At 29.2% G+C, this 24,857-nt stretch overlaps 6 protein-coding genes across 7 annotated transcripts; 4 read left to right on the top strand and 2 right to left on the bottom strand.

The window, feature by feature from the left end:
- The first annotated feature begins 1,020 nt into the window (after nucleotides 1-1,020).
- On the top strand, nucleotides 1,021-5,281 carry LOC139088786 (uncharacterized). The gene is made up of 7 exons (XM_070638073.1): nucleotides 1,021-3,104; nucleotides 3,188-3,317; nucleotides 3,400-3,565; nucleotides 3,637-3,817; nucleotides 3,883-4,530; nucleotides 4,584-4,701; nucleotides 4,757-5,281. The coding sequence occupies exons 1-7, from the start codon at nucleotides 2,191-2,193 to the stop codon at nucleotides 5,024-5,026; spliced, it is 2,427 nt and encodes an 808-aa protein (XP_070494174.1). The 5' UTR covers nucleotides 1,021-2,190; the 3' UTR covers nucleotides 5,027-5,281.
- Nucleotides 5,282-5,710: 429 nt separating this feature from the next.
- On the top strand, nucleotides 5,711-9,707 carry LOC139088811 (battenin-like). Its single transcript, XM_070638112.1, has 3 exons — nucleotides 5,711-5,984; nucleotides 6,043-6,702; nucleotides 6,815-9,707. Exons 1-3 carry the CDS (start codon nucleotides 5,844-5,846, stop codon nucleotides 7,220-7,222), a joined length of 1,209 nt encoding a protein of 402 aa, XP_070494213.1. The 5' UTR covers nucleotides 5,711-5,843; the 3' UTR covers nucleotides 7,223-9,707.
- Mpc1 (mitochondrial pyruvate carrier) lies at nucleotides 8,783-9,962 on the bottom strand. Its single transcript, XM_070638113.1, has 3 exons — nucleotides 9,671-9,962; nucleotides 9,444-9,544; nucleotides 8,783-9,387 (listed from the first exon to the last, which is right to left on the bottom strand). The coding sequence occupies exons 1-3, from the start codon at nucleotides 9,736-9,738 to the stop codon at nucleotides 9,167-9,169; spliced, it is 390 nt and encodes a 129-aa protein (XP_070494214.1). The 5' UTR covers nucleotides 9,739-9,962; the 3' UTR covers nucleotides 8,783-9,166.
- A 151-nt stretch (nucleotides 9,963-10,113) lies between these two features.
- FBXO11 (F-box protein 11) lies at nucleotides 10,114-18,252 on the bottom strand. Its single transcript, XM_070638111.1, has 9 exons — nucleotides 18,108-18,252; nucleotides 17,753-18,052; nucleotides 15,917-17,047; nucleotides 15,632-15,817; nucleotides 15,325-15,569; nucleotides 15,014-15,266; nucleotides 13,907-14,935; nucleotides 13,774-13,845; nucleotides 10,114-13,705 (listed from the first exon to the last, which is right to left on the bottom strand). The coding sequence occupies exons 2-9, from the start codon at nucleotides 17,826-17,828 to the stop codon at nucleotides 13,671-13,673; spliced, it is 3,027 nt and encodes a 1,008-aa protein (XP_070494212.1). The 5' UTR covers nucleotides 17,829-18,052; nucleotides 18,108-18,252; the 3' UTR covers nucleotides 10,114-13,670.
- Nucleotides 18,253-18,587: 335 nt separating this feature from the next.
- Nucleotides 18,588-24,822, top strand: LOC139088669 (NADPH-dependent diflavin oxidoreductase 1). 2 transcript variants are annotated; one of them, XM_070637925.1, is made up of 6 exons: nucleotides 18,588-18,665; nucleotides 19,678-19,898; nucleotides 19,953-20,380; nucleotides 20,459-20,666; nucleotides 23,659-24,373; nucleotides 24,431-24,822. In XM_070637925.1, exons 2-6 carry the CDS (start codon nucleotides 19,706-19,708, stop codon nucleotides 24,630-24,632), a joined length of 1,746 nt encoding a protein of 581 aa, XP_070494026.1. In that variant the 5' UTR covers nucleotides 18,588-18,665; nucleotides 19,678-19,705; the 3' UTR covers nucleotides 24,633-24,822. The 2 variants fall into 2 exon arrangements, with proteins under 2 accessions (XP_070494026.1, XP_070494025.1); XM_070637924.1 differs by lacking the exon at nucleotides 18,588-18,665 and having other exon boundaries at nucleotides 19,192-19,898; nucleotides 24,431-24,820.
- On the top strand, nucleotides 21,905-23,615 carry LOC139088671 (U3 small nucleolar ribonucleoprotein protein IMP4). The gene has a single exon (XM_070637926.1). The coding sequence runs from the start codon at nucleotides 22,620-22,622 to the stop codon at nucleotides 23,553-23,555; it is 936 nt and encodes a 311-aa protein (XP_070494027.1). The 5' UTR covers nucleotides 21,905-22,619; the 3' UTR covers nucleotides 23,556-23,615.
- Nucleotides 24,823-24,857: the final 35 nt, after the last annotated feature.

Below are 24,857 nucleotides of genomic sequence, written 5' to 3' on the forward strand. Positions count from 1 at the left end.
TGATCAAACAATTTCTTAATATTAAAAAATTTTAACGTATTTTTATTTCATTTAATTAAAATTAAATGTAAAAATAAACTTAGAAAGATATTTAAAACTAAAGAAGAAAGGATGGGAACAAAATGTAAGCAGATGTTAAAAACATTGGGTAAAAGAAAGTCATATATGAATTCCATCAATTTTAACATGTCGTGATAAAAAGGTTCTCGTATTGAAACAATGGTGCTCTCACAACTGTCCTGCTTAACTGCCAACCCCATTTTATTTAATTCAAAGGTATAATTTTTTTGCAATAAAAATGCATTTTTACCTTTTTTTAAAATCACGTGTTTTAATGCATGCACAGTGTGAGCTTTATTTATTTATATATATTGTATATATATATAATATTGTGTATATATATATATATATATATAATATTCCGTTTCCTTTGATGCCTTTTTCATAAAAAAATATTCATACTTTTTTCATATATCGCATTTCTTTTTTTACATCATTTCATTTTTGTTTATTTCATTAAGTTTGAATAAAAAAGTCATCAAACTCTTTTTTCTTCAACTCTCCTTTCATTCATTTTCTTAACATTTCCTTTTTAACAAATCTTTAATGCATATCCAAATGCTTTCTTTTCCCACAAGTTTTTTGTTTATAGTACAATGCGCAGATGCAACTTAGAATGAATTCCTGTGCATACAACGAGCAAAAAATAATATATAAACATGTAGTATGCTAAAAAAATAATAAAAAAATGCAAAAATAAAGAAGTGTTTTTTGTTGTATGTATAATAAATTCAATGAACTTTGTACAAAAAAAAAATAACGAAAATTGATATAGTAAAACAGGATGGACAATTTTTTTTTTCTTTTCTAATGGTTATTAAGTACAATGGTGAAATTTATGCTCTGAAAAAAATTTCAAACTACTTCAAAAATTTTGACAATTTTCAGCGTTTAATTAACTTAAACGTAGTTTAGATTTTATCGGTTCTTTACTCAAATCTAGGAGATAATCTCCAATTATTCATCAATAATAGTATCAAAATTCCTTGAAAATTTATAAAAAAATATGTGAAATTGGCCGATTGATTAGATTTAGAATTCAAAACATAATAATTTTTTTCAATTTTAACGCTCGAGAGGTGTAAAGGTAGTTGTCTAAGATTTTATAACAAAGAATGGAGGAAGTAGGGATTAAAATGTCATTTTTTGCATAGTATAAAGTGAAAGGTTCTCAACCTTAATCATTTTAAGTGATTTAATTTCGAAACTTGCATCTATTGTGTTGAACCCTTTGAACTTTGTGTCCCGTAACTATAGCTTTTTAAATTTGCTATTATATGCACACGATAAATCAACAAAAGACTCGTGTCTTTTTTAAGGATCAAGGATCAGACTTGTTTTGTTACCCATATTTTTTGTCTTTTACTAACAAATATCAGGTGTATTTTGTAAATAAAGGTTGGTAAAATAATGGAACAATAGATTGCCTATAGTGTAGCTTTAAAAAATGTTACCCCTCATAATGTACCCAGATTATGTTTTTCTATTGTGTGTATAAACTATGCCTGTTTTATATTTATACTGAAGATTTACATCAAAAGGACCTTTGTCAGATTGTTTATTTGGTATTTTGAAGCACTTTACAATGAAGATCAAGTGTAACGACTTTCTTGTCTTTAAAAACTAAAATTTAGTTTGCGTGTAGGTGAAACGGTTAAAACCGTTTAAAAATTGATCAAGTGAAATGTTTTTTTTTTTTTTTTTTTTTAATATGTTTTTGGGATTTTCATTTTCTTACATTGTTTTGTATAGTATAATATTTTGATAAAAAACTACTTTTAGTTAGTATAAATAGTGTCAAACATTAATTATTGCAACAATCAAATACTATGGAATAAAATTGAATCAAGAAAGAGATAGAATGAAAACAAAGTCAACTAATGCGTACAGTAAATACTGTTGACGTCAAAAACTAGAAATCATTATAAACATAAACAAGAAACTTACATAGTATTAGTCGTTCTTATGAAGGTTCAACTGTATTGCTTAATCAAACCGATGAGTAAAGTGCTGCCATTTTTATAGGCGTAGTTCTCAGTTTAAAAAAATGTTTAATTTTTAATACAAGAAATTCTCATTAATAGTTTTTAAAATTTAATAAAATTGTGCAGTGCCTTTTAGTGCTTAAAAATGGTATCGACAGACGATTATTGGAGAAGTGTATTCACATTTCTTACCATTCTAATTATGGGCGTATTCGCTCAATTTGAATGGCAGGCTCGAGATGCATTTGATGAGATTAAAGTAAAATATGATAAAGTGACTCAAGATAATTGTCAAATTCAACATTTGGGCGATTTATATTTGCCTGAAAATACAGTTTCGCATCTTCCGGATATTAAAGAAATTAATATAAATCCAGTATTTCCAAACCGAACCGCTCTTTTACATTTACACAACATGGCACTAAGTAGAGCATTTTTTTGGAGTTACATTCTTCAAAGTCGCTTTATCCGTCCAGCTATAAATGATACCTATGATCCTGGAATGATGTATTACTTTTTGTCCACTGCTGCAGATGTCTCTGCAAATCCAATGATTAACGCTTCAGCTATTTATTTTGCTCCAAATTCTTCATACTCTTCCTCGTATCGTGGATTTTTTAATAAAACTTTTCCCAGATTTGCACCTCGAACATTTCGACTTGATGACTTCAACGATCCAATTCACTTGCAAAAAATATCAACATTAAATACATTCTCAGTTCAAGATCTGGGTGCAATTCCATCGAATGCTTATTCGAAAGATTACACGACTGATTATTATAAAACTAATGAATGGTACAAAAAATGGTTACCAGATGATGTAGAAAATAGACATGACACAAAGACAACATACGACATTGAGATTCGTTATGCAAATAATACTAATGAAACATTTACATTCCATGGACCACCCGGAGCTGATGAAATTCCTGGTCCTGTAAAATTCACACGACCCTATTTTGATTGTGGCCGTTCAAACAAATGGCTTGTAGCTGCTGTTGTCCCAATTGCAGATATTTATCCCCGACACACTCAATTTAGACATATTGAATATCCAAAGTGAGACATTAACTAATAATTCACAAACATAAAAAAGTAATTTAGAAAGACGGCTTTAAATAATTGAATTTTAATTGTTATAGGTATACTGCAGTTTCTGTTGTTGAAATGGATTTTGAAAGAATTGATATTAATCAATGTCCACCAGGTGAAGGAAATAAAGGACCAAATCACTTTGCTGACACTGCGAGATGTAAAACTGAAACTACTGAGGTAAACTACTGCAACCACTTACAGAAAGAAGAATTGAAAAGCTTTAAGATAACTATTTTGTTTGTTTATTTTTAAATGAAAGTGTGAACCTTTGGATGGTTGGGGTTTTCGAAGAGGAGGATATCAATGTAGATGCAAGCCACAGCATCGACTACCAAGTCACGTCAGACAACCATTCTTGGGCGAAATTTTAGAAAGAGCTACTGACGAACAATATTATAATGGATTCGACTGTCTTAAAGTGGGATGTAAGTTATCATGTGATGAAAATGTGAAAATTATTATACATTTATTACAACCATTTAAACTTATATTAAAGGGATTCAGAAAATACCAATTCAATGGGAACGAGCGCCACCATATATACGGGAAAAATATTTAGACAGATATACTGAATATAGAAATTACACAACTGGAGCAGGATCTTTACACACTGACAAAATTAATGCAGATCAAGTTTTAAATTTTATTTTGGGTGTTTCAGAAAGAACTTGTGGCGAGTAAGATATTTTTCTAATTAACTAATCAATTTTGATTAAAACACATTTATTTTCCCTTTTTTTAGTTATCATGAACAAGATTTGGTGTTAAGAGGAGATATTGCTTATGGTGCTCGAAAGCAATTTGAAAATGAAGCTAAAATGGCATTACGATTGGCAAATTTTATAAGTGCATTTTTGCAGGTAAATGATCCTACTGAAGTTTACTCTGGAAAGCGCGTTGCCGATAAGCCTCTTACAGAAGATCAAATGATTGGTGAAACTTTAGCACTTTTACTTGGTGATACAAAAATTTGGTCTGCAGGAACTTATTGGGAGAGAAACAAGTTCACGAATAGAACATTATTTGCACCTTTTGCTTACAAAAAAGAGCTAAACACACGTAAATTTAAAGTTGAAGATTTGGCACGTCTTAACAAAACGGGTGAAACATATTTGGAAAAGGATTTTTTCAGATTTTTAAAACAACGTTGGTCTACAAATTTTGACGATTTAGAGCAATTTTGGATGAAAATAAGAATTAGACATAATGAAACTGGAGAATATTCTCAAAAGTATGAACATTATCCTAATTATTATCATGCATCAAGATTAGAACATGGTCATTGGACTGTTCCACGTTTTGATTGTAAAGGATTTGTTAAGAAGTGGATTATTACGTATGCAGCCCCTTTCTTTGGTTTTGATAGTTTAAAAGCAAAATTAGAATTCAAGTAAGGATAACTATAATTTAAAAATATATACATATTTATAAAATTGCTTCCAGAGGTGTAGTTGCTGTGTCAATGGATATGAGACAATTGGACATCAATCAGTGTCCTGATGATTATCACGTTCCAAATGCATTTAAAAACACACACAAGTGTGATCAAAGTACATCCTATGTAAGATTAAATTATTTACATTGAAGAAAATTTTAACCAAAATGATTTTTTTTAGTGTGTTCCTATAATGGGTCGTGGATTTGAAAGTGGAGGATACAAGTGTGAATGTTTGCAAGGGTTTGAATATCCCTTCGAAGATTTGATAACATATTATGATGGTCAATTGGTTGAATCAGAATTTCAAAATATCATGAACGATAAGGAAACTCGTTATGATTTATTCAAATGCAGATTAGCTGGTGCTAGTGCAATAAAGTCTCAATTGTTCCTCATTTCAGGGGTTCTTCTAATACTTTTATTTTATGTGCAAATTAGAAACCGATAGATGAATATTTTCCGCCTATCATTAAAGAAATCTCATTGAACATATCAATTTGTTCAAAAACAAATATTACAGTAAGATTGATGTTAAACCGTCCATTTTTAATGTTGAAATTTTAAAAAATAATAATAAGCATAAAATGTCCGTTTTTAAATAGTGTCTGTTCTAAAAAATTCCAAAAATTAATGAATGGACACAACTACCTAAATAGAAAAGAAGTTAAATAAATTTTTCTATTTTTTTAAAAAACAAAAAAAACTATGAATTATTATTTATTGAACTTACATTTCATAGAAGAAAGAAAATAGGACACAGAGGATCCCAGTGATCGTAAAACCAATTATAAGATCATGCAATAACTGAAGGAAAAAATTCAAATAAATTGATTGTGTGGGTGAAACAAGTTGGTTATGTCAAATGTATGTTTATGTTTTAAGCGCATCGTTTCATAACAACGATAACGATTGGTCACGAATATTGATCCGTTAAATAATAAAACAATAAGTAAATAAATTAATTACTTCATATATGATTCAATCAATGACTCTTGATCCTACTGGATTTTGTACTTTGTTGATTTGAAAAAAGCTACATTTTTCTACTAACATAAGTTTCTAAATCATGCTACAAATATGCATTTACAAAATTTTTTAATTAATTTGAAGTTACAAGTCAAAAAGCTGATCGCTGTCACAAAAATGCGCTTAAGTCGCAGTTATATCGCAATAAGTTCGGATATATCGTATTTTTATTTAAACCTTCTTAAAATTATTAATAAATCTTATGTTTTTAAATTAAAAAAAAATTATTATTTCTGACAATGGAAGAAAACAGAATACAAAGAAGTAATGATGGTACAAAAATCAGTGATATAGTTGCTTTTTGGATATTTGGTTTGTGTAATAATTATGGATATGTAGTTATGTTAACTGCAGCCAACGATATTCTTAATTCAAACAATGTAATTGATTAATTTTATCGAAGTTTTAATACAGACACTAAATTTGTGATAATTTTAGATGAACAAAGAAAACTTAATAGACGACAGAAATTGTACTTTTGTTAGCACGGGAGCTATTCTTCTTGCTGATATAATTCCGGCTTTCATAATAAAGCTACTATCACCATTCCTTCCATATCATACAACAAGTCGAATATTTTTGTCATGTCTTACATCGATATTCAGTTTTATATTAGTCGCAACAGCATCATCAAGATGGATTGTAATACTTGGTGTTACCGCGACTTCTTTTTCTAGTGGCCTTGGTGAACCAACATTTTTATATCATTCAACTTATTATGATAAAAATACTATATCTTCATGGAGCAGTGGAACAGGCGCAGCCGGAGTCGTAGGAGCTCTTTCGTATTCAATATTAAGACAAATGGGTCTTAATAGTTACAATACATTAATCCTAATGATCCTAATACCTTTAGTAGAGTTATCAGTTTACATGAAAGTATTAAGTTCACCGGTGGCTATATCGAATGATAATTCTGGTGATCATATTATTAATGATAACAATAATGAAAATTCCCCATTAATACGTCGAGAAAGCAATTTATCAAATACTGTTCTAACATTCGCTGAAAAATGTGCACTTTTTCCCATGTTATTAGTTTATATATTACCACTAAGTCTCGTTTACTTTTTCGAGTATTATATCAATCAAGGATTGGTAAGTTATATAATCTAGATATAAATATCATATTTGCTTCCATATTTACAATTATATATATATATATATATATATATATATATATATATATATATATATATCTTGATTTTAGTTTGAGTTAATCGTGTTTGAGAATATTTCTTTAACCAAAGAACAACAATATTATTGGTTTCAAGTCACATATCAAATTGGCGTATTCATTGCTAGATCATCAGTAAACTTCATCAAAATCAAGCAAACATGGATTTTAGCAATCATTCAAGGAGTTATTGCCATTTTCTTCACATTTGAGGCAATTTATTTATTTTTACCAAGTATTTGGATAGTTATGTCAATTATTTTGGTCGAAGGTTTTCATGGTGGTCTTGTTTATGTTAATACTTTTTATCGAATAAATCAAGAAGTCATGCCCGCATTAAAAACGTATGCAATGAATATTGTTGCATTAAGCGATAGTTTCGGAATAATTTTAGCTGGATTTTTTGCCATTATCGCGCACAATTTTATATGTAGTTTATAACGATTTAATAAGAAAAAAATTTATTCGATTAAGACGTAATGCAAAAACATTTAGGTACCTATTTCTTTGTTTTTACATCGAAAATTATTTCTTTTTATTTTTCTTATATATTAAGAATTTTTTAATTAAAAAGAAGAAGAATATCCAGATGTTTGTTCATCAACAAAAGATCGTTATTTGCATCTACTATTTGAGCAAAAAATGCCAGAAAATGATAAATGAGATGTTTTATGACTTTTTTTTTTATTGCACACCATGATAAAGAAAGAGATGGACTTGAAATTTTTTCTAAGATAATAATATTAGTTATTTCTTGTATCTCCTGATTTTACAACATCAAACAAAAAAAACTATTTCCCCTATTTTTGAAGAAAGCAAGAAACATTTTTCGAAATTCTACACGTTTTTAAGGCAAGACTGTATTCTTGAGGAATCTTCATTTTTTCGTGTGAAGTATTAATTATATTTGTGAATACTATCTAAAAGTTAAATTTGTTTCAAACGTTATTAGAATTGAAAATGCTTTAAACGAAATAAATTGGATCATCATAAGTGAGCGAGACAAAAATTTTACCAACAGTTCCTGAAATAAAAACCTGTTTTACGACGAAACGTTTATTTTAAGAAGTAAAATCAACAAATGTGATGCATTGTATGGTAGAGAAGAAGGGTTGCGAAAAAACGAAGATAAAAGAATCAAAAGTTGTCTGTACATGCTAAAGATTTACAAAAAAAAAAAACTTCTCATGCACATGTGATGGTTCAAACAACTCAAGGCAAAGAAAATTCCCACACATGACTACAGAATGTTAATGGAATAAATAATAAAACGTGTTTCCTTCCGACTATTTTTCTTAGCGATTTAAAATAAGCCGTTGGATGAGTTTTTTTTCTATTAATTAATAAGGGTTTGTGCTGTGTATCAAATTTTTTTTTAGATAAAAAAAATCTCACATAATATTCTGAGTAAATCATTTCTTTTGTACAATTTTATGGATCACTTAAATATAATACCGAAAAAAATGACACTGAACTTTCTTTCCTTTATAATAAATATTTGCATATTTTGAGGTCTGATAGAATTTTAATTCGAGCTCATATCTTTCTATTTTGTTATTCCAATCAATAAATGGACAAATAAATTCATCCATGTTTTAATAGCTTTGCTTTCACTCTCCTACTTTTAAACAACACTGAATCACTGATATTTACTAGAATCACTTTATCACAAAACATTGGCTCTTAAAAATAATTTCCTCGAGTAATGTCTTCAAGGTTTTAAAAAAGTCTTAATTTACTAAAATTATTATAATGAAAATCTTGAATTTCACGATTAACTTTGTGTTGCATTTTTGTATTTTTACACTCTTTTATTTTTACCGAATTGTGAAAATCTGAAACTTTGAAAACTTGTTGAAAAACCGACACTCAATGAGAGAATAGAAATTTCAAATTTATTTTGACCGTTCTAAAAATCGACGTTAAAATTTATAAATTTTCGACTAAAACAGTCACAACGAAGGTTCGATTTGTTAAAGTAAAATAAAAATTAAGAAAAAGTGAATTTCGTAATAGTTTTTTATTTATGTTTTCTACTCAAAACAGATATTATAACGGTCTTTCGATATTGAAAACGTTCATGTTTTACACTAACACAACAAAAAATTTCTACGGAGAACGTCTCCGTATAAAATTCATTTAATAGTATTGAAAATTTAACGGTCGCACTGTTAGAAAATAAAAATAAAGAACAAAGATTTTTATCGTTACCTATTTTTTATTTGATAAAGGTATTTTAACTATTTTTTTCCATTTGAAAGACAAAGTAATTAACAAAAAACGACTTAAATTAAAGAGATTTTAATAAAAAATGAAATAGAATATAATATTCAACCACAAAAAATTTCTTTTTCGACAATCGACTTGCAGAGAAGTTAATTTATTTTAATTTGAGCTAGATGCTGCGATGGATTCTTTCATAATTTTGTTTGCTTCTTCAGACTTTTGAGCATGCTCTTTACCACCAAGATAATGGTATCCAATAAATCGTCCACCTTGAACTGTTTGTGCTGAAGCATTAGTAAAATGGCACGCAAATAAAAGTAGATTTTGTGGCTGAACTTTCCATGCAAAGCGCATAAAAACACAAGAGTAGAGGATTAGTGCTGAAAAAGAATAAAATCAGGAATAACATTCTGCATTACCGACTAAGCTTATTTACCTGTAGTCATTGTGCCTGAAATAATTTTTGGATCTTTTCTAATGTCAGCTAGACATGCAATTGGAATACCCCAATTTGCCACTGGACCCCAAAAATGAGTACTGTTCAATTGAATAATGAGAAAATTGATATAGAGTGTAAACAACACATACATCAGCCGGATAAGATTATATTATCAAGTTTCCAAACTGTCATTAAAAGTCATTTTAGCAATCAAAAATGCTCACCTCATTAAATAGTCTCTGAACTCTTTACTTTTCAAGCTGTCAAGTAATTTTTTTGCTATTTTCGACATTTTTTAATTTATAAGATTTTTTTTATTCCTTAAAGATCTTGAAGTTAGGTAATAAATTAATCTTCTTGTTTTACAATGTATTATCTTTATAACACTTTATTTTTGATATATGTAATGTCTTGATACTAATTGTATAACCAAATAGAATGATTAAATCGTTTAAAGACAAAAAAAATATAATTATTTTCTCTTTTTTCCCGCAGTCTATCCAATATCGATACCTCTTTAATCTTTTGTTGACATTACTTTTCAAAAATATGAAAAACTTCTGTTAAATTTAAAATTGGGTAAAATATTTATCAAACTTTACCAAATGATCATTGCAATGGAATAAAAAGTCAATAAAGAACAAAGTACTTTGATAATTACATAATATTTATTATCATTTCTGTGACAAATACGCATTTACTGACACTGTACTTAAATTTTGTATAATATTGCCATCTTTGTTGTTTTTTGTAAGATTTTTAAATAATTTTATTTCAAGAAAAAACAGTTTTCACACCACAAGAATGCCGAAAATGAGAGAGCAATTATTTAAATTTATTTGCAAGTACCTTTACAAAAAAAAGATTACATAATTAAAATGCATTAAATGCTTGCATTTTTGTTTTTTCCTTTTTTTTCAAAAGCTATTAAATAATACCTTAATTGTTTTAATATCTGTACTTCTTATAACTATAATAGTACTTTTTCAGTTTTTTTTTTATCAATTTCCTTTAATTTTTCACGTGAATGTCTAAACAGTTTAAAATTAATTTTAAGTTTTATTTCATTATCGAATGTGCTTGTATGTATTAATATTGATAGTCAAAAGGAGAGTTGCTTATTTTTTTGTAACATTTACGAAAATTTATGCTTACGATATTAGGTATGTAGCTATTTTTTATTTTCTTTTATTATTTTCATGCATTCATGCTTTCATAAATGCATTACTCTTTAAGTAAAATTTTGGAGTATATTTTTTTCTTTTTAATTCTCTTTTATATTAAATTATTTACATATATTAATCCACATTTCACAAACTTACTTTTGATTTATGGAAATTAAAGAGAATTTAATTTTAGTTATCATATTGACGATTTCAGATACAAAAATGTATGGCACAATAATTAGATTTTTAGATGCACATTAATATTGATAGATAAATAGATTTTGATATGGATATATTATTTTTTCATATATATCAATTCAATTCAATTCAAAACGAGATTCTTTTATTTATTATTTTTTCACTGATGATGCTTCAGAGTTGAAGTCTGATTAACAGATGGAAAAATATATTGCTTAGTCTAAGAACTACAAGTTTACAGGGCTTAAACATGCTAAGATGCTAAACCAAGACGAAAAGTAAACAATATCTGCCAGAGATATAATCAAGTCTTTAAAATAGCAACTAAAAAAATTAATTTAACAGATGAATCTAGCAGTAGAAAAAGCTTTAATACAATCGCCTCTCTGCAAATATGCTTAGTAGTGATTTTTGAATTTTTTTATATTAGATTCAAATAATGGAATTTGTTATTACTGTATTTAATACTGACCAATAGAATATTGCAAGAGTTTAAATGTTACGCAATTGGGTATTTTCTCGTTTTTATCTGACTTGTTATTAACAATAATTAAATGCTGTGAAATAATTTTGATAAATTATTTAATGCAATAGTCAGTGAATATATTTTGTAATAGATTTTCAACATTAAATACTTATAAACTTTGCGATTTTTGAAATGGATTATCGTCACTATAACTAATTTTTTTAATAATTACGGTTTAAAATGTTGTTTTGTGGGGGGCGAGACAATTCAGAAATTAAATGTTCATCTATTCATCATTCTTCTATTTAATGATTAAGTAGACAGCAAGCTGTACATCGATTTAAATATATTAAGATTAACTTTAAAGAATATTTTTTGAAAAGTAACAAACCAAATGAACCAAAAAAGTATTTCAATTACTAGGTAAGGTTTAAAGCGCAATAATAACTTCACTCTGGTTGGCTAACTGAATGAGGCAGTGCTGATACATTTGAATCCAATTGCAATTTTTATTTAAGTTGTAAAATTGTCAAATTTATGTTGGAAGTTAATTTTTGTATATCAAATGGTTAGATAATAGCAAAAATCATGGATATTTTTCATATTCTGATAGTTAAATCTGAGCAAAATAATATTTAGGCAAGTAAAGATATTTTATTTGTCTGCCTTTGCATCTATTTTCGGTATCGTACGATATCATAAAAAGTTAGTGATTTCAAAGTTTAGCCATTATAAAGGCGTATCTTTTGATATATAACAATAAAAAGTTTAAAAATTAACCCTCATTTTAAAGTTTAGAGTTTTAAAGCATAACTAAAAATCGCCATTGAATTCAAAGGAATCAACACTGAAATAAGGAATTTTTGCTCTGCACCATTGCTTTATTCTGGTGACAGTTGATCAAAAATCGCAAAAGCATATTCAAACACTTTAAATACATGACAATGATTTTTCACTTCAAAGGTATTGGGTAATTCCACAGATTGGTTGAATTTTGGAAATTTTTACTTGAATAATCCGTGTTCTTTAAAGTTTAATTATTTCTAAAATGACATTTAATTTAGTTAACACTTCAAAAAGATGTTTTCTAATGAAAACAATTGTTGTTAAATAAACTAAATTTTTTAATTTTAATAATTTGTTTTCACACGGATTAGGAATTTTGTTACTTAAACTTTTTTTGACCATTGGGAGTAATTAAATTTTTTAATTTTAATCAATTTATAAAATTTTAATTTTGTTAAAATGTTTCAATAGTCTGAATTTTACTTTTGAATGATGTCAAAAACAGCAAATTTCAAAAAGAAAAAAAATGTATAAATAACGGGTTTTATCCCGTGGATGGTGGATGGAAATATTATGCTTTCCCGAAATCCCGGTTCCGAAACTTTTCCGGGTTAATTTCTTCTAATCCTTACAGATTGTTTATAATCGAATATGTCATTTAAAATCGGAAAATTTATTTTATCTAGTTTAATTAATGACTTTTTGGTAATGGCTTATTACCGGATAAAATTCTTTTTTCAGAGTTAAGTTTCTTTATTAAGCCAGTGGCTTAGTAACGGGTAGTTGCTTATAACGTAAATTCAGAGTAAACGTCCTTTATTCTTATTATTTTTATTTTGTTAAGAATTTATAATAATTTTTTTTTAAAAATCTGGTCCCGCGGGACTAGTCCCGGAAGATTTTCGGGACTCGAGACGGGACCGGGACGGGACAGTATCGGAATTTCTCGGTCCCGGTATTGGGAAAGCATAGGAAATATTTTTCTAATTAAAGTATATTGAAGTGTACAGACAACTTATAACGGTAGTGAATGGGTAAATATAGGGCAGTAAAAGTAGTGATAAAGTGAGCAAATTAAGAGAAAAATCATTTTTGGTGAAAAAAATTATCTGTGGAATCACCCTATTTTCAAGTTCAAATTTTGAAGAATTTTTTTCTTTTGGGTTTAAAATTCGAATTTTGTTTCTTGAATCGATTTCAATGCTTCAAATCAAGGAAAAAATCTGATCTGCCTATTCTATGTCATTGTTTTTAAAATACAAACGTTTCATTCAACTTTATTAGTAAATGAGAATAAGATTTTTACCCCAAAAAGTATCAGAGAATTAAAAGTTTGTTAAATTCTTTTGGGTAATCGATCTTATTGTATAAATAAAAACTAATAGAAAAATTTAACTTTTTTAACCTGCCATTAACTGAGAAATAAAAAATTAAGACTATTACATGTTAAACTACACTCAAAAACTCATATCTATAAACGTTAATTTTTATCATTATTTAAAACATCACCTACAATTGAAAATCAAACGGATGAAAATGCATTTTAAAAAAAATTCATGTCAAAAGATGTTTTGTTTCAATACACATATCCTTCGTAATTACAATTTTTTACCAATTTTCCTTAGTTTGCGATTCCATTGGAGCTGTAAGAACGAAAAAAATATAATTAATCAGATAAATATATTTTATTATAATAATTAACAGCGCTTACCTGCTGAATCATAAAGCGTATCAGTATCTTGAGTTGGTTCGCCTTGAAGTGAACATTGATTTGTAAGAGTACCTAAATAAAAGGAAAAATATAAAATAAAATTGTGATGCTGCATTTCATTTAATATAATCACCTGCTCCACAGTCGCAAAAAAATCTATCGTGTCTAATAAATTGTACATCGTGACCTTGATGGCAAATTTTGATACAATTGACACATATTGCATTGCGATCAGTAGTGTTACACGACAAACATCTATAAAAGTCATGCATTGGAAATGATGTATAAGATGATATTTTGTAAAGACATTGGCCACCACTAACGGCTTTCTCTACTTCGTCATGATTATTAAAAATTTTATTTGTACCACGAATAATAGGTTGAACACCACTTGCAAGACAAAGTCCTCCAAACTTGTTATTAAAAATTTGATTATTCTCTAAAGTAGCTGTTGCATTGTTTGTTATTTCTACGCCTGCTGCTAGGCCATCAAAAATTCTATTTCTTTTTAGTACGGGATGAGATTGAGTTGAAATTAAAACTCCGGCTTGTGTATTTCGAAAAATGTCATTTTCTTCTAAAATTCCTTTTCCACCATTGAAAATGCAAATTCCTCCATCTCTTCCATCATAAATCTTATTTCGTTTTAATGTAGGATTAGAATCGGTTTTAATCCAAACACCGGCCATTGCGTTGTCAAATATCTCATTTTGCTCCAAAATACCTAATCCACCGTTATAAACTAAAACTCCACCATTTTGACCCCCCCAAATTTTGTTGCCTTTAATAATTGGATTAGATCCAGTTCTAATTTGAACACCAGAATATAAGTGATTGAAAATGTCATTATCTTCAAGCTTTCCGTGCCCATTGTCATAAAAATAAACTCCAACTTGTTTTCCAGAATGAATACGATTTCGTCTTAGCACTGGAGTACTTCCAGTTGTAATCCATACACCTGCCAAAGTATTTGCATAGACCTCATTCTCTTCTATTAGTCCTTGACCTTTTTCATGAACGTATATTCCACCGTGCTGACCATGATGAATCTTGTTATGTCTTACAATAGGATCTGAAGTAGTACGAATTTGAATGCCAGCAAGAGCATTTCCATAAATGTTATTATGTTCGATTAATCCTCGTCCTTCTCCAAAGATGTACACTACGAAATTAGAAAATTAAAAAATAAATAAATAAATTTTTAATCTCTTGTAATATTGTACATTTATGATTAGCATACCTCCACCCTGATGGCCATTATAAATTTCATTTTTACGTATTGTAGGATTCGAATTAGATGTTATCCAAACGCCTGCAAAGTTATTGCTATGTATTCGATTTTCAATAAATTGTCCTAGACCATTTTCGTGTACATAAATTCCACCGGTTTGTCCGTGATGAATTTCGCACTTGACAACCGTTGGATTTGCACCAGCTTTTACTTCAAAACCTGCTATTCTGTTATTATGAATATCATTTTTCTCAAAGTATCCCTGTAATTGATAAATAACAATATTAAAATAAAAATCATAAATTAATATTGCTACTTACCATTCCATTGTCGAAAGTAAAAATGCCTACATCACGACCATGATGAATGTGATTATCGCGCATAATTGGAGAAGCGAAATTTTTCACCCAGATTCCAGCTAATGCGTTTCGACTAATCTCGTTGTGTTGATATGTCCCTTGTGCATAATCTGTCACATACAGACCAACATTTTCACAGTCACTTATATCGCAATATTTTATATGAGGATTTGCAGCAACTCCGTTAATACAAACAGCCGCACCAACTATTTAGTAAATTAAAATTGTTTAAAATCATGAATATTTAGATAAAATAAAAATTACTAACCAACAGAAGTACTACGAATGATACAATGATCAATTGTTGGACTACAATTTTCACTTATTTCAAGACAATAATGCTTATGATGGGGTACAGTACTTGTAATGTCAGGAGAAAATTTAAGAGTCATATGTCCGATATAAGCATTTTTAGCGCCTTCGACGAACATAACTGTTGATTCTGATTCACGTTCTAATAAAATGGCATTAAAATGTTATAATAATAATTAATAATATCAACAACAACAAAAAAAAAAAAATAAATAAATAAATGAAAAATCTTAATTCATACCTAAAACTACAGATTCTGCAACATTTCCAGACGCTGCACCAATTAATGTGATATCAGAATCAATCACGAGAAATTCACCACGATATATTCCAGTATGTAAAAATATTAAAGTACTAGGTTGGTCTTGAACAGATGAATTTTCTTCATTCAATAATAAGTTAGGTGATGCAGATGGAATCGATAAATTACTATTACTGGCATTACTATTAACTCCATTCATTTGAGCATTTCCATTCAAATTATTTGCAGCATTTCTCTCATCAGCATAATCTAGTGCTGCTTGTACAGTATTAAAATATGAAATGTTTCTTCCTTGATATTTCCTTTCTTGATATCCGGGACGTACGTGAATACCATGATACAATTGTCGAAAGCTCTCTTTCCACGGATTGGCATAGTCGCAGTCTTCTACTTTTACAAAACTCATAATATTATGCTCGGGATTGAATAATGGCATATCATATTCATAAACATTTTGATAAAGTCTCTTCCACAATCCACAGTCATTTGCAATGATTTGAAATCGTTTACATACCAATGATACACGACATAAATCTTGCTCTAATAAATAGCTAAATATTGTCAGCAAAACTTCATCGGGCATTTCATATTGAAGATAATGTGCCGCACTCATTGTCGTAGCAGATGATGCATCGTTACTAGAATATGTTCGTCGTGGACGTTTTCGTGCGGGAAGATAATCATAATTTGCATTGTTATTATTAGCTAATGAATAATGGTGATGGCTGTGTGAAGACGATAGTTGACCAGATGTGCATGTTGCCGACGACGATGTTGAGCTACCACTCGAACCAGCAATGCAGCCAAGCCAATTTTCACTATTGCTACTATTACATGTTGTTGGAGACTTTTTTCTTAAATCATATGGCGAATGATGGCAATTTGCAGATGAAGAGGAGCATCCACTAGAATTACTTGGTAGAGCTTCATTTGATGACACATTTGTTGATACGGCAGTTGATGCCGAAGTTGTATTTGGAATTGTTGGATTACTACCGCTCGAGTTTGATGAACTGGAAGTATCTGGATTTGAAGATGAATTATTTACGGAGGGAGCAGTTCCAACATTTGGTGCAGGAATATTTTGGCAATTTGGTGGTTCATATGCATCTAGAATAAAGGAAGAAAGAAAATCAATTTTAATTCAACTTTTTCTTTTCCTAAGTTTCATTCAAAAAGTATTAAGGTGGTATATGGCCATAATGAAATTGAAGCCTAATAATGCATGTAGGTCATAAATTGAATTCAAAGTTGTTTTTAGTCTTTGCATACTTTTTTCAGCTTCCATTTTTTTGGTACATCATTTTATTATACCCTTAATTTTTTTCATTCCAATTTATATATGGATAGTTCATAAAAAAAAAAATAAAAACAGAGAAGGAAAAAAAAATCATTTAAAATTTATGTGTATCATATTTTGAAAGAGTATGAGCAACCGATACATGTATTTTTTTTTTTTTTTCTAAAAGGATAAACAATCTATAATAATTTTCCTGGTATAAAAAAAGAATCAATGCATATTTTAACAAGTACCTACACTTTCAGATATTTAAATGTCAGATGTATGTATTCTTTTCTTTTTCTTTAAATTTGAAAAAAAAATCTGTCACAATTCCAGTTAATTTCACATTAATTAAATTAAATAAACACTGAAAATTGCATCACAATTTTCGCAGGTAAATATAGTAAAAATGATTATTTTTTATTGTTCCTCTTTATTTTTAAATAATAATATATTTAATCCCGAAATACCCATCTGTCCGAAATTCATGAATTTCATATTACTCACAGGAACCAAGAGAAGAAAAAATTTACCTGAATTATTTCGATTTGATCCTTTCCTTTTTGAACGTCGATATGTTCTTGATGATGAAAATGAAGCACTGGGCATTGTATAATTTTTTTTTTAATATCAAAGAACTAAATCTTAGCTCCACAATAAATAATCTTGGATTTATTTACGCAGCTTCTTGAATAAATGAAAGATATATTTCTTGCTAAATATTCTCCTTCTTCCTATATTTCCAATTTTTTTGAGCTAATTTGAATAATATTCCATACAAAAAACTTTCACACTCATTTTGGTTCACTTATTTTATATTTCTGCAAATAAAACTTTTTCATTCATATTAATTAGTATATTCAAAACATTTCTACACTGTATATTTACTATTTTTCGCAATGTATGTTATGTTTAATTCCGTTTTTTAGTAGGTCCATAGAGGAAAAAAGAATGAAACAAATCTCCGCTGTGCTGCAGATGCACTAAGCTGAACAACAACAAAACCAGTATATAAGTTCCATTCACAGTTGTGACTAGGTGAATTAGGCGCTTTATGTACGCGTAAATATGTCTATTCAAGTATTCTAATTAACAAAATAAAAAACGATTCCCGAGTTTTTGAGGTTAGCTAGCTATTTAATTACATGTGTAGTTAAAATTTTCAAACTACCTACTTCAACTTTGTCTCTGTCGTTTAAACTTTGGAAGGCAAATATATAATTTGCATAAAAAGGGGATTTCAACTAAGTGAAATAAATATTTTTTAAATACAACTTTGAAAGTTATAGACCATGACAAAGTGAATCTTTCTGCCTTTTTTCTCAAAAAAAAAGGTCACACTAGAAAAAAATATCACACTGAACGCAACGTTTCGCAATGTTTCTTAGACAAAATTCGTTCAAATATTTTTTATTCGTTATGCTAAAAATGGGTTTATCTACGTAGGTAGGTATTTAATTAATTCAAACATATTATTTGCCATAACCGTTTGTTAAAAACCATTTTTTTTTCTTCAAAAAAGTAGGTAGCTTAATAAGACACAATAGTCGGTCATTCTGCTGACGTTAAAAAATTTTAATCCAGACATTGCAGAGGGCTTGGAATGGAATTAAAATATTAGTTCCATAAAGTTATTGCGGCGCCGAGCTTTTAAAAGTTTCAAATCGCACCATAAATATCATAATTAACAAATTTTCATTTTGATAAACAACATCAACAACACATTTTCTTATTGTTTTACAGTTTTTTCAATGTTTTAAATTTTTTTACAGTGTTTCCGGAACAAAGTTTAAGTTCACCTTAACCGTTTTGTGGATTGAATTATAAAAATCCGTTAAATGATGAAATTCTTCAGGCTCCTGTCAGAGGGCGAAGCCGATTCATGTTTAGCTCGCTATAGCCGGCTAAGAATCGGCTAAACTATAGCTAGCTTTAGCCGGCTAACGAATTTCGTTGTTTTCTTTTAGCCGGCTATAGCTGGCTAAACGCATACTAGCTGGCTAAAACCTTAACTAAAGCCGGCTAAAAATAGAATTTTTGACTTGTGAAGTTTAGTGAAATTTCATACAAAAATTTCAAGCTTTTTCTTTTTAAGCCCCTGGCTTCGCCCTGTGGTTCCAGTAAATTGATTTGGAATTTACTTGAACTTTTTTTGTAGGTCTGGAAGTGATCTGGATCCTACTACATTAAGATCAACCTAATGGATTTCGTTTTTTAGATCTGGAATCTACCTGGATCTTATTGAATCTCGTTTTTTAGGACTAGGAGTGATCTGAATCCTACTGGATGTCGTTTTGTAGGTCGGGTACTGACTTACTGGTCGCTAGGGAAAAAATGCGCTTAAGTCCCTCGATAAATAACACGATGAATTATGCATTTTTTTTTTGCTGTAACTCAATTCAGCTGCAGCACGGCTTTAATTGTAAATAAACAACTTATAGTTGATTATTACTACAAGGAAATACATGTCATTTTGAAGTTTACACATGTCTCAAAGGAAATTAACAATTTTATATGGAAGCGAAACAGGAACAGCACAAGAAGTGAGCGAAAATATATGGCGTGAGTCTAAACGGTATCATTGTCATGGATTTGTAAAGCCTATGGATGATTATGATGTTAAAAGTTTAATTGATGAGAAACTGGTATTATTCGTATGTTCAACAACTGGATGTGGAGGTATGAGCGATTTACTATAGTTTTTAAATTTTTAATTAAATTATGATATTATAGAGGAACCTGAGAATATGAAAACATTTTGGAAATTCTTGTTACGTAAAAATCTTCCGACAAACTCGTTATCAAATCTTTCCTTTGGAGTAATCGGTTTGGGCGATTCTAGTTATCAGAAATTTAATTTTGTCGCGAAAAAATTGCATAAAAGAATTTTACAACTTGGAGGAAATTCAATTTTATCCATTGCTTTATGTGATGATCAGCACGACTTAGGAATTGGTGGAACGCTTTCTAAATGGATCATTGATTTCTGGGATAAAATCAATGAAATCGAACCTCTTTCTTTAGGAATAAATCCATTGCCGAGTACATTTAAAACTACAAAATGGACAGTTAAAAAAGTTCAATCAAATACACCTCATATTGATATTTATGGACCTGAATTTTTTGAAGAATCTATATCAAATGGATATGTTCAAGTTTTGGTAATAAATTATATTTTCTTTATTTAATACCTAATCGATATTAATTATTTCATCACTTTTCATATCAATTATTTATAGAGAAATTTAAGAACTACAGCTGATGACCATTTTCAAGATGTTAGATTAATATCGTTTGATCGGTGCAATTTAAGTTGGGAAGTTGGTGATGTAGCTTACATAAGACCTAAAAACTCTCAGCAAAATATTGAACAGTTATTTAAAATTTTTAACGAACATAATTTAGACATCAACGCTGAAGATACTGTCGTTCTTGAGGATAATGAGGGTGAGTTGAGCAATTGAATTTACTTAATTAAATTTAATATTTTGGAACTGATTTCATCTTCTTGGCAATACATAAATGAACCGTCCGTTGTTTTCAAAAACGACTAAAAGTTGTTAAAATCAAGTCCACGGTGATTCCACCGATTGGTTGAATTTTGAAAATTTTTACTTGAATAATCCGTGTTCTTTAAAATTTAATCATTTCCAAAATGACATTTAATTCAGTTGACACTTCAAGAATACCAGATAAACATCTTTATTTTCTCACTCAACATCATAAACAGCATTCTAATCAAATTAATTGCTGTTAATTAAGTTATAATTTTGATTTTAAAAATTTGTTTTCCCGCGGATTAGGAATTTCGTTACTTATACTTTTTTCAACAATGAGAATTTTTAATAATTTTAGCTTAATAGCTTGGTTTTGAGCCCTAATAAGCACAACATAAGATGTATTAGATAAGGAACCATCGATTAGACTACCAAAGAAGCTTTAAAAGTGTTTAAATAGTCTATATTTTCGTTTTGAATGATGTCAAAAACAACAAATTCCAAAAAAAGTATAAGTAACGGGCATAAAAATGGAAATATTTCCTTAATTAAAGTGTATTAAAGGTACTAGATGACATAAAACGATAGTAAATAGGTAAATACATGATATAAGGCATTAAAAGTAGTGAAAAAGTGAGTAAATTAAGAGAAATATCATTTTTTGTGAAAAAATTCATCGGTGGAATCACCGTCCAATGATTTTTCATTTTTGAATATGATTTTTATAAAGTTTCTTTGGTGCATGCATTACGTAAAGATCTTTCATAATACTTTCAATTAGTTCCATTCGACTCATCTTTAACGACTTAATTTTTTACTATTAAAAATACATGATAAGTTAACTTCACAAATTTCTAGCGCGTTTCTCACTTTTATATGTAAACATTTTTTAGTGGATTTTTGAAATTTTAATCAAAAAAGTCGTTCGGCTGTCATTAAAAACTTTTTATCTAGACATCGTAGAGAGCTCGAAATGGTTTTAAAAGATCAGTTCCATAAAGTTATTGGGCATTAAAAGTTTCAAATCAACGCATAAATACTAAAATAAACAATTTTTCATTTTTATATACAACATCAACAAAAACAACAACACGTTCTTTCATTGTTTTACAATGTTCTTCAATGTTTTTGGATATTTTTAGTGCTTACCGAAAAATGTTTGAATTTTTTTTAAAGTGACCTGGATCTTACTGAATCTTGGTTTTTAAGTCTGGAAGTGACCTGGATCTTGCATTTTAGTTCTGGAAGTGATCTGGAATCCTACTGGATCTTGTTTTTGAGATTTGGAAGTGATCTGGATTTTACTGGATCTTGGTTCTTAGATCTGGAAGTGACCGGGATCTTACTGGATCTTATATTTTAGATCTGGAAGTGACCCAAATATTACTGGATCTTGTTTTTTAGGTCTGAAAGTATACTGGATGCTTCTGGATCTGGTTTTTTAGGTCTGGAATTGACCTGGATCTTACTGGATCTTGTATTTTAGGTCTGGAAGTGATCTGAATTCTACTGGATCTTCTTTTTAAGATTTGGAAGTGACCTGAATCTTACCGGATCCTCGTTTTTAGATCTGGAAGTGACCTGGATCTTACCGGATCTTGTATTTTTGGTCTAGAAGTGACCTGAATCTTAGAGGATCTTGATTTTAGATCTGGATCTTACTGGATCTTGTTTTTTAGATCTGGAAGTGACTTATTAATCAATTACTGATCGCTGGGACAAAAATGCGCTTAAGTCCCTTGATTAATAACACGAGGACTTTTGTAATTTTTTTATTTACTTGCAATATTACTTAACTTGCGTTTTGTAAACAAAACTTGCTGAATAGCTGAATAAAAACACGAGTGTTAAAATTCAGAATTAATATTATTAAAAAAAAGTTCAATTTTCATTATAAAAGAAAATGCTTCGAAGACAAGCACGTTTGCGTCGAGAGTATTTGTACAGAAAAACTGCCGAAATAAAGCATAAATCGTTACAAGAGAAAAAAGAACGAATTAAAAAATCTTTGGAAGATCATACGACAATTCATGGAGATTTAAGGAGAGATGCATTAGAATTGCAGAAAAAACTAAAGTGGAGTGATGATGGACCAAAACAAGCATCAACAACAAGTGGAATTAATGGAGGAGCAAATACAGCAAATTCCCAAGACGACGAATATTTGTACGCTGGAAGTCAGGATCCAAAAATTTTAATTACTACTAGCCATAATCCATCAAACACATTAAAACAATTTGTAAAAGAGCTCCGATTACTTATACCAAATGCACAACGTGTCAATAGAGGAAACTATGATATTAAACAGTTAGTCCATGCGAGTCGAGCAAATGACGCTACCGATTTGATTATAATTCACGAGACACGAGGCGTTCCGACCAATTTAGTGATTTGCCACCTGCCTTATGGCCCAACAGCAAAATTTAACATTTCTGATATTGTTACTAGACACGAAATTCCCGATATTGGAACTATGCCTGAAGCAAAACCGCATCTTATTTTTCATAATTTTAAAACAAAATTGGGCGAACGTACAATGTCCATTTTAAAATATTTGTTTCCTGTTCCAAAAGAAGATTCTAAACGTGCAATAACATTTGCAAACCATGATGATTTTATAAGCTTTCGACATCATTCATATCGTTATGTTGACAATAGTCTTGAATTAACAGAACTTGGTCCACGTTTTCAATTAAAACTTTATCATATTTTGTTAGGGACAATTGATGAAGAAAAAGCGGCTGATACAGAATGGGTTTATCGCCCATACATGAATACAACGGCCAAAAGAAGATTTATGTCTGATGAAGATGGTTGGAAAGAAGATGAAATTGAATAAAAACTTGATAAAAATTTTATCGAGGAATTTACATTATGAAATAAATGAATATTAACTTTATTTATGCATTATTTATCATGCCTAAATTCTTCTTTGATTTCAGAAATGCCAGCTCCAGTTTTTTTAAAGAAACCATTATCAATGAAAACAATTGCAAGTCAGTTTTGGGATCTGAGTTCACGTCCCAAATTAAGAGCTTTCGAAGTTCTTGCATATAATTGCGATAATGAATTGGAAAAGGAAAAATTGCAAGAGTTTGCTTCATTCGAAGGACAAGAAGAATTATTGAATTATGTTAATCGACCAAGGCGAACAATTCTAGAAGTTTTACAAGACTTTCCCCATGCTACTTCAAAACTAACTTTTGATTTGCTTTTTGAGCTATTTCAACCAATTAAACCTCGTGCATTTTCAATTGCTTCCAGTAAACACAGTAATCGTTTAGATATTCTTGTGGCTATCGTTGAATACTATACAAGACTCAAATCACAGCGTAAAGGTTTGTGTTCGAATTGGTTAAAAGATTTAAAAATTGGAGACCGGATAAGAATTTGTATTAAGAAAGGAACATTAAAATTTCCCAAAGTTATCACTACACCAATCATTATGGTTGGCCCCGGTACTGGATTAGCGATATTTCGCGCCGTCCTTCAAGATGCCGAATTTTCTGCAAATACTTTTAAAGATAAGTTTGTCTTGTTTTTTGGATGTCGTTATTCAAATAAAGATTTTCACTGTAAAGATGAATTGAAAAGGATGCAAAATGAAGGGAACTTAAATCTTTTTTGTGCCTTTTCAAGAGACAATGACCAAAAAGTGTAAGTATTTAATTATTAATTATTTCAAATCAACTTGTATCTTTTATTAATTTTTAGGTATGTTCAAGACTTGATTCTAAGAGAAAAATCTTTATTGAAAAATTTGATTTTTCAACGAGGTGGATATGTCTTTGTATCTGGAAATTCAAAAAACATGCCAAAATCTGTCAGAGAATCTTTCGAAGAGGTACTGGAGGATAAAAATTATGTTGCTGAAATGATAAAATGTGGACGTTATCAAGAAGAAACATGGTCTTAATTTATTGATTGAAAACGAAAATGTAATTTATTTTGCTGCCACTCTTTTTAATACATTCAACTTTTTTTTTTATTCATATATAGAAGATTTATAAAATATGAAATATTTAATTAATATTTAAAATAAATCATTAAGCGAGAATGCATTACATTAAACAGAATAATAAAACAAAAAATAAAAATACAAAAAAACTTGGAACGACTTCAGCGCATTTTTGAACAAGCG

This window comes from Chironomus tepperi, unplaced genomic scaffold, assembly GCF_022539635.2.
Source record: "Chironomus tepperi strain 1889 unplaced genomic scaffold, CSIRO-AGI_Ctep_v1 contig_170, whole genome shotgun sequence".
NCBI classification, from domain to species: domain Eukaryota; kingdom Metazoa; phylum Arthropoda; class Insecta; order Diptera; family Chironomidae; genus Chironomus; species Chironomus tepperi.